The following is a 10,112-nucleotide window of genomic DNA, read 5'->3' as shown; positions in this document are numbered from 1 at the left end:
CTCATTTTTTCACCATTAGAAGCATTTCCACTCCATCCCTATAAACATGTAGAACTAGACCCCTTCAGCTTGAATCCAACCAACCAGGATAATGAGCAGGGGACTGCCTGAAGCTACCAGTGCTGTGTTTGGGATCACACCCCTCTCTGGTTCTTAGGCTGTGCCTCCTTCAGGGTTTTAATTTGAATCCAAACCATTCTTTTGAAGTCATTCCCACAGTCATTCCCAACTAACTACTGAGCTTTGATATGCTTTGTGAAACAGTCTGAGTTCATCACTGGTTCTCCTTCAGATGAAACTATGCCAGAAGATGCACTCCATAAATGCCCCTGTTGCTAATGTCTTCAACTCATGGGATCAGAGAAAGCTTGAAGTAATCCCTATGAAACATGCATATTATGGTTGACAGGTTCTCATATTCATCTGTTTTGTTACAGAGAAATTTGTTTTGTACTGCACTTCTTCCTAATTCAGATACAGATGTAGATTTCTAAAATCTGCCTTCAGATTTTAGGCACCTTCCTCCACTGATGGCGCACAGCCAGGAACTACTGCTTGAACACAGGTGCCAATGCCACTAGCCTGTGATCATCTATATATTTTATGGCTGGTATACCTGGCACAGTTCTGGTCCAGCCCTCTTTCCTTCACAGGTGGGAGATGGCATGTACCAGAGACTGCACCCAGCAGGCAGCTTGCAAGCCGACATACATCTTCTGTGGGGGAAGAGTGCTCTGGGATGTGGCTGACAGCCATAGTATGTCACATATCTCTGAGGGCAAAAAAATCTTGACCTGTTTTACTTACTGCAACAAACATGACCTAAGTGACTACAGCACTCTGCAAGGATAAGGGAGAAATTGTCTCTGACTGAAAGAGCTCTGCTCCTCTAAGTAGCTGCCCTATGGAATAGCCAACATAACAGAACAAGTGCCTCCTGGACTACAGGATAGACTACAGCTGATGGTTTGGTCTCCCTCTGCAGGAAGAGAATCCCTGTAAACAGAAGAGGCAATTGAACCCAAGTCTCCCACATCCTAAATCAGTGCATTCACCACTTAGACCTTGGACAAAAATCGATTACCTCCTATGCTCCAGAAGAGCATGTTGTGCGGTGTCCAATCCTTTGCAGAGCTGCATCCAATTGCTTTCTCAATGAAGCTGCAAAATGAATGGATGCAACTGTAATTTATGGCCTTGGGGTGATATGCTGAGGCCAGTAACAATACAAAGTTTAATGTCCTGTTAGCCCTTCTGCAGTAATTCAGCATCCTGATAATCCTTATCGAATGAAGATCCAAGGGGAAACAGGCAAGAAAAAGCCTAATTCCTGACCTGTAGTTTTAGGCAAACTGTTGTCACAACTACTGTGGCTGAGACCAAAGGGTTTCTGAGCATACCCCAAAGCTAGCACTTGCATTAGGACCATTCTCTAAAACTTGGGGCACTTAAAGAGTTTAAGTACACTCTGGTTTTGCTAAACGTGAGCTGGACTTGTCAGACTTGTGGGTTTTGCGCTCACTGGGTTTCCCTAATTCTACCACTGGCATATCTACATTTGTTTTTTTTCACCTGACCTTTGGCACGTCTCCTTTACTCTCTACGTGCCCTCAGTGGAGCGGCACTCCCTGGTACTAGGCGGCTGCCCAGCCCTTGCAGCACAGATCGCCAGGCAAGTCGCAGGGCAGGGTGACACACCGGGGCAGCGGGATGAAATCTCCGCCACTCGCTCCCACCTCGCCACTCGCGATTGCCGCCCGGGGGAGTCACCCCCACACACCTCCGCCCTGCTGCCGGCTCACCCCTGCCCAGTGCCGACCGTGTCGCATCCGACCCTCCCTCCTGCCTCCACCGCCGCCACTCCCGGGCCGAACCGGGCCGGCGAAGGGAGAGGCCGGCGAGGGCCCCGTCGGTGGTGGGGGACGGGAGGGAGGAAAGAAGGGGCGACAGGGGACAGCTCTTCTCCGGGCGAAACGGGAAAAGAGATGGAGTGGAACAGCTTACCTCTGGGAGAGACGGGTGGGATGAATAGAGGGGAGCATCTACCCTCTGGGAGAAACCGGTGGGATGGATGGAGTGGGGCAGCTTCGCTCCGGGTGGGACGGATGGGATGGATGGATGGAGGGGGACAGCTCCCCTCCTGACCAGACGGATGGGATGGATGGATGGATGGATGGATGGATGGATGGATGGATGGATGGATGGATGGATGGATAGACAGATGGATGGATGGATGGATAGAGGGGGGCAGCTCCCCTCCGGACCGGACGGGTGAGATGGATGGATGGATGGAAGGATGGATGGATGGATGGAAGGATGGATGGATGGATGGATGGATGGATGGATGGATGGATGGATGGATGAATGGAGGGGGGCAACTCCCCTCCGGGCGGGCCGGGGCGCCTCGCCGCGCCGGCCAGAGGGGCTGCGCTCTCTGACGAGCCTGGGCGATGGGAGGCAGCGCGGCGGGGCGGGGTGACGGCCGCGGCTCTAATAAGGCCGGGGCTGGCGCTGGCCGAGGGCTGTTTGCCCCCGCCCGCCCCCGAGCATGCAGTGCTTCCCCGGGCTGGTGCTGGCCCTGAGCTCGCTGCTGGGCGCCCTGGCGCTGCTGCAGCTCTCGCTGTACCTGCGGGTGCCGTCCCGCTACGGGAAGCACGAGGAGCGGCTGTGCCGGCCGCGGGGCCGGCTGCCTGCGCGCTGCGCCTGGTTCCTGCAGGAGCTTCCCTCCTTTCTGGTGCCCGCGCTGCTGCTGGCGCTGCGCAGCCCGCCCCGCCTCGAGCCGCTCGGCTGCCGCCTCCTCTGCTGCCTCTTCTGCTGGCATTACTTCTACAGGTACCGCCGCCGGGCACGGCTCCGCTGCGGCCTCCCCGCGGGAAGCGATAAACCAAGGGAAGCTGCGGGTGAACGCGCGCAGCCGGAGCCGGACGGGCAGTGGGGTCGGGGCAGGTCCTGGCTCTGCAGCATCGCTGCCTCCTCTGTCCGGCTGGCGATCGCTGGTCCGCGCCCCTGGACTCCGCTCCAAGTGTAGGGGCCGGCCGGGTGGGCATCTCTGCCCCGGGTCGGCAGCCGGGGGAAAGAACAGGAGGTGCTCGGGTGCTTGAAGCAGGGGAGGGGATGGATGGTGTATGGTTTCGATTGTTCTCTTAAAAAAAAAAAAAAGAATAAAGAAAAAAAGAGGTTTCACTAAGCTGGAGCAAAGGTTTGCACGAAACTAATCCAAATATTATGTAAAGGCACATGCGAAGTGCTTATTTCGGGCAGCAGAAGCGTCGCATGTGCAGCGCCAGGAGCAGCGCCGGGCGCCAAATCCAGCCGTGGGAACACGCTCGAGGATGGCCAAGGGCAAACCCTCAGAAGCGCGGGGAGCAGGGGAGCGCACGGCTGAGCCGTCAGGGTAGGGGAGACAGAGATACTGCGGGCTTTCTGTGCCACAGCAGGAAAGTTGGTTCTTTATGCTCAATTCGTCATTCTTACTTCACTACCAAAATGAAGTAAGTGAAGTGAATTTATCTTTCTTTCTTCTGATTTCTTTTCTTTTTAGAAACCTTGTCATCTCAGAGTCAACGAATGCTGTAACTCTACTTAATTCTGTATTTACTAATCAGGAGCTCAAAGAAAAAGTAGAGTTTTGATCCACTGTTGCTCATAACTTTTAAGAGACATAGCTCTATAATTGCCATCTGGTTCTGCAGCCAGTGAGACTTGGTTCTGGAGTATATCACCAGAATATATCTTCTGCTCCACTTCGATTTTCTGTGGAGTTCTTTCATGAGGAATTTGATTTTTGGTTATCTGTTTATGGAAAAAAAATGGTTTTATTAATAAAGGGCAAGTGCATGTGATCCTTATGGCATTACATAGTAAAGAGCTATGTAACTTCTGAGGCAAATCTTTTTCTGGCTTGATTTGCCATTTTTTATCATAATTCTTTTTTTTTTTTTTAGTTTGCTTCATAGAAATAAAAAACATTATTGTAATATTTAATCAGAAATTATTATTTGCAACTCAACCAAAATCAATATATTGAAAATCCAGTTGCAGTGTCTCTACCAATAGTTTAGGGATAGAAACTCCAGGCTGTTGTAGATAAATATAAAACAAAGAATGGTTTACAGTGCTATAACACTATGTCAGAGATACATTTATTATCACTAACATTGTCTTTGCTGAAGGAATCAGCTGGAGGACCCATCTATAACATGTTTGACTTCCAGAAAGCTAGATGTATTAATTATGTGCAATTATACAAAATTTGATTTAATGTATTCTCTTATTATCAAGAATTTCTGATAGTTTGAGAAACACAGCTATCGATGAACACCACTAGACAATCAAAAGAAATGTTACCCTACTGGTATGCATACATCTATTGAGCCTGTGACTTCTTTTCCAACATTGCTGCTGGACTTAGGCAGAAGTACTGTGTTTTCATGCATTCTCTTTCTCAAATAATTTAAAGGTCTTCTCATCTGTCGCTGGAGTATACTTTTTCTCTTGTAAAAGTCCTCACTTCAACGAAGTCTGTATAACAATTTTCTTTCTAATACTGCATGTTACTCCAATATTGTTCTTATAGTGTGCAGCCCCTTCTCACACAAGCCATTCTAAGATTCTACTAAATCAAGTAATATGTGAAATGTGGTTTCAAATATTAGTACTCTATTGTTATGTAAAAGAGCAGCAAAATCACAAATTAGGAATTTTTCTGGGTTTCACCTGACACTATGGGAACAGACAGGTTCTTTGAGGGATCCTTGGTAGAATGACCAATTTCCACATGGTTATGATTATAATTAGAGCTTTATTATAAAATAAAAACTTTAACAATCAGCATAAGATTGTTATCTACAATTTCTAGCAGGTAGGATAGTTTATTGTTACACAGAATTTTTCAGCAATTAGTGGGTAGCTTTCTTATTTTCTAGAATTTTTTTATTTACCTAGATATTTTAGTTACTTGGACCCTCTGTAGATTGGGTCAAATTCTTAGTAATCAGCATGTGACACAATAACTGTAATCTAGACTCAACCTTTAACTAAAAAAACATGAGCTACTCAACCCTCGGAGGAAGAAGATGACAATGGTGGAGACATCCCTGACCATCAGGAATTCACAGGTTTTGCCATCCAGCATCAGCTCCAGTCTAAGTCCACTTGCAGCTGTTAGGGCTGTTAGTCCACATGGGCTCTTAGGCTTCCCTATTCTGTACTGAGTGCCACCACATCCTGGTGACAACGCTAGTGGGCAAGCGATCTTATTGCAATGTTGAAAAACGGGTAGAAAGAAAGGGTGTGTGTGTGTGTGTATATGTGCAGTGCATTTATGTATAATGGCTGTTTGCCTTACAAAATGATGTTTGCTATGCTAACCATATTGCCAGAGGGCACTGGTCACAGTGGATTAGGATGGTTCTTTGTCATACAGTGCTTGAAAAGAAGTTAAGTAGTTTGATATAACAGACAGGCTTTATCTAGATTTTCTTTTTCAATTTATTATCTTTACTACGAATAACCTAATAACAGTTTAAAATACTTTTGTGATGAAATTTGACTGCAAGGATAATGAGTAAAACATTCAATCAATTGATAATAAAATTACATTTACTCAATGGATGTAACATTTTGCATTTTCTGACTTTAAATTTTTGAAATTAATAAATTTTTAATTATAAACATATTTTATTAATCCACTCCTACTTTAACTACTGATCATCTGACATCTGTATTTAAGCATTCCCTTATGTTTGTATGAAATATAGAAAAGTTTCCTTGTATATTTTTGCATAATTTTGTGACTTCTTTCTCTCCGTAGGGAAGCTTTTATAGTTCCTAATTTTGTCTCATCTGCTATACCAAACATGCAAGAGGAAGGGTAGTTTTTAGTACAGATATGCTCAGAAGGACAATATAGTCCATAATGGAGAAACAAATTTTTCAAGGATCACTGTGCCCAGCTATTCTGCCTTCCTTTGTTATGTTGTTGTTACTGGTAGCTTCTGTTTGACTAAAGCACATATTTCAGAGTAACTCCAAGTCTTGACCTGAAAATCCCAGAAGATAAAAAAATCCATCAGCTTTCACTGTTTTCTTTGGTAGTGTTATCTTCTGAACTCTTTTACTCTTATTTAAACGTGTTTAAAATGTCTTGCTTAAATGTGACTAGCCTTGATTTTCTCTCAGTGGTGCCTGCCCTTTCTCACCCTGTGCTAATTTAAAGCACTCCTTAGTATCCTTCAGTATTTTCTTACCATGATATCACTTACACAGCAACTGGATCATGTTCCAATTTACTTGTTACAGAGCTGTCAGGTCCTTTATCAGCACCAGTTTGATCCACATAATGTAGGAGAACATGATCATACTTCTCATGCATTAGTTACTGGATGTGCTATGGTGTTTATACTGAATTTGTGGGTTTGTGGTGGATTTATGCCAGCTACAGGGGAACAGACATTACCTGATCTGACACAGAGTTAGAGTGGTGCAGACACATGATACTTCATCCAACACGAGGTTGGTGAGGATAAAATTACCTTTTCATAAATTTAGGAACAGGTTTAAACCAGCAAAATTAATTTGTCCTGCTTTTGGATGTGGTGTCAAGTAGCTACAACATTTTTTATTTGATCCGAGGTATTGTAAACTAGATTTATAATGATGCTGAACCACAGCAGAAGGCCTACAATGCAAGATATTCTCCCCCCCCTCAGTCCTCAGATAATTTCTGTGCCTTTTTTAGCTCTCCTCTGTTTCTATAACCATTTTAAAACTAAGACATCAATGTGGTGTATAATACAGAAATGGAGTTGTAGTAGTATGTCTAAAGACAACATTAATTTCCTGTTCCCCCATGCTTATTCCCATGTTTACAGACTGGGAGAGTGCTTTTTGAGTTGGAGTCATGGTAGGATGCCCTGTGTTTCCAAGCTGCTTACAACGCTCTGGAGCTGGTGTAACCAGGACTGTAACCAAGGTTACAATCTATCGCTCCTTAGGAGTTGTTTCTGTTTGTGTCACTGTATTTCTTTGATTTTAAAGTAACTTTTCTATCTGGGCATACTGCTCAATAATTCTGTCTCACACAGGTTGTCTAGAATTTGTGCCATATGCCAGCTTAATCAGTGGTAATTTTGTATTTATCGTCAGGTTGTAGAGGAGTATGCTGGAGTGTTGTGATGATCATTCTAACCCTCTTCTGGAAAATCCCTGGGTTAATGCTGATGGCTCCTCACTGACAAGGACTTTAGAGGACCTCTCTTCTTGCCCAAAGGAGCCCCATGAGCCAGGTCTGGCAGGGGCTGTGCCCCCACCCAGCCCACTGCTGACAGAGAAAGGAGAGGGTCATCTGGGTACTGACTGCTGGACAAAGGGCCAGCCCTCACTAAGTGCTGCTCACACAAAGATTTGCTGCCCAAGAGGATGCAAGAGGGAGGTGGATGAAGCCAGGAGACCTTGCCTCCATCCTGCCTTGCCCAGTGTCCTGTGATGAACTGTGACAGCAGTACGTTTCTGCCTTTCTCTGCCACCACTAGGCAGCAGCCTCTCTCTTTGTGGCTTTCATGAAGGACTGAAAGCAGGTGGCGGCGGCTGCTGCTGCTGCTGCTGCTGCTGCTGAGGGGAGGAGATGGAAGGGAGAAATCTCCAATCCCACCCCCTACTTGTTTGGCTGCTATCCTTAGCTAACCAGTTCTTTGTGTCTCAATGTGCACTTTATTGCCACAGCATGGTGTGAATTTAATCAAATTCAAACGCTTTCTAGTGCTAAAGATAACCTCCTTAAAATCTGAATTAGACAAAATCTGAAAAAAATATAAATCTGAATTTATCACATCTGTTCTAGTTAATCTCACAGCTTCTTTGCTCTGAGAAGGTAGAGTCTGTGATGGTAGGACCTCCCAAAGTGATGGGGTGGGAGGGCAGAGAAAAGGAAAAGAAAGGGAGAAAAGCAACAAACGCCAAGTCTGCCATCTGTATATGCAATCTTAGTGGAAAGCTGGTCATGAGCTTAAAAGGATGAGTGGCATAAAATGTGCCTACAGGAATACTTCTCGTGATAAATGACTTACAAAGTATTTTGCTTTGAAATGTAGTTTGTGATACAGCCTTTCCTGCGAGAGGGGTTGTGCTAAGAAGATAGCAGCTGAAGCCCTCAGGTGGTGAGGAGAAGCCCCTTTGCTACATTTCCATTTTGCAGTGCAGCTTCAAAAAACAAAGGTGGGAAACAAAACATAAGGCGATGAGAAGAAGCCTTTGGAATTCAATTCCATTTAAACCTTAATGCTATATTCCTTCATGCAGTGAGCAAGATAGTGGTGAGGGAGCAGAGGAGACATCACTATGTGCAGTGGCAGTAGGAAAGGACTTGTTTCACTGCTTTACAAAGTTAATCCTGAAGATACTGGTGTAAAAGACAGGGTGCTGGATTTACCCCTACTGTGCTGCCCATGATAGCTGAGGCACCAGCAATTAAAAGAGGCATTTCAGTTTCAAAATCTACCTAGAATCACATTTATTTATTTATTTTCTTCTCTTGCAACTTTGTTTTCAATCAAAGCCATAATTCTTTACTGTGTTAGTATATAAACAAACCAAACTGCTGTTTTCATTTCTAAAGTGCACTGAGGTGAATCTGGAGGATGTTAAGTAGGCAGCTCTTTGAGACGCAGCTGGATCCCCAAACTCCTTTGATTGAAGGTGATCTATTTAGTGCGCCTGTACTGGGTTTTCTACAAATTGTCATCTTTCTAAAATGATCAGGGAAAGCAGGCTTTCATGACAAGAGAATGGAAAATGAGCAGCATTTGAAAACAGCATTTTCAAAATGTTAAAACAGTTTTTAGCACTTCTTTTGGCCAGTTACCCTCTCTCTGAAACTAAGTTGGGGGGAGAAAGACAGACTCTCCCTCTTCCTTTGCTCTGTACAATGCAACACATGAAGTCCCTTTTTAAGCCTGCCTGTACTGCCTGGTTGGTCAGGCAGGTGACATGTTTACCTGGGCATGCTGGTCCTTTTTTCATGTAGGTGTGCCTACTTATGATCAGTAAGAAAAGCAGCTCAAGCCTCCAGACAGATGCAGATGGATGGAGGCTCCAAATGTATAAATTAATTTGCTCATAATTTTTAGAGGTATTCTGTATTAGTTCATACAAAGTTTTAGTTATGTTTTTTTTTAAAAACATTAAGTGGATAAATGGAAATTAGATTAAGTTTGAAGTGTATCTATATATTTCTAAGTGGTACTCTCTTTGTTATAGGAATATGCTAGTGAATATTATCAGCCTATATAATAACCACCAGATCCAATCCAGAGACTATTTTTTTACCCATAGAAATAGTTATTTTATCCTTCTGTCTTAGAATGGCGCCATCATTAAGTGTCAATCACTAAAGACATTTTCATTGTGGGCTTCATGAAACCTTTCTCATTAATCTCCCAGTATACAACATGCAGGTATTTAACAGGTAACAAATCTTGTTCTCTTTTCCTTCACCTTGATGCTTTGGAGTAAACCCTAACCAGATTCCTTTTGGCCTTCACCAGCTACTCAGTAATACGTTTGCATCTTCTCTCCTGCTGTTTGAACTTGGCAGTAATTCTAGATCTGGCAGTGATATCCTTAACAGCAGCTGGCCATTTGCTCTGCCTCTTTTGTGCATTCCTTGTTCCCCACTCAATGAGTGTGTTTGTGATTTATCCCAGTGTGTATCAGTAATTCTTCTTAAGAAGAATTATTAGATTCATTGTTATTTTTATTCAGGTTCCTCAAATTAACGTACTAATAGTCAATAAAAATATGTCTTTATACGCTTTGTCTCAGATTGTAAGTTGCTCATGTACCCAGTGCTTTATGGAGTTTGTTTCTTTGCAGTTTTCTCTAGCATTATGAAATACCTTCCAAATTCTACTCTCAAAATAGAATACTAGTAGTATTCTATTAGTACAAATTTGTACTATTAGTACAAATAATTCTATCTATACATTCATTTCCCATCGGAAAGTGGGATAACATTACAGAAACCTATCGGTTTTGCCCAGCCCAAATTGTACTCATGTGATTTTTCCTTTTGTCTCTTGGTCTGGAAGATTTTATGCAGAGATGAAACTAAGAGA

The 10,112-nt window shown here is 43.9% G+C and overlaps 1 protein-coding gene across 1 annotated transcript in view; it reads left to right on the top strand.

The window, feature by feature from the left end:
• Positions 1 to 2,548: 2,548 nt before the first annotated feature.
• SRD5A2 (steroid 5 alpha-reductase 2) overlaps positions 2,549 to 10,112 on the top strand; it is a 26,454-nt gene continuing 18,890 nt past the window's right edge. The window contains exon 1 of the mRNA XM_017806593.1: positions 2,549 to 2,832. Within this exon, the coding sequence (XP_017662082.1) occupies positions 2,549 to 2,832 (284 nt within the window). The remainder of the gene's footprint in view (positions 2,833 to 10,112) is intronic.

Source organism: Lepidothrix coronata, unplaced genomic scaffold (genome assembly GCF_001604755.1).
Source record: "Lepidothrix coronata isolate B3197 unplaced genomic scaffold, Lepidothrix_coronata-1.0 Scaffold16, whole genome shotgun sequence".
NCBI lineage: Eukaryota > Metazoa > Chordata > Aves > Passeriformes > Pipridae > Lepidothrix > Lepidothrix coronata.
The sequence above is the reverse complement of the archived record's forward strand: the minus strand, read 5'-3'. Positions and strand labels throughout refer to the sequence as shown.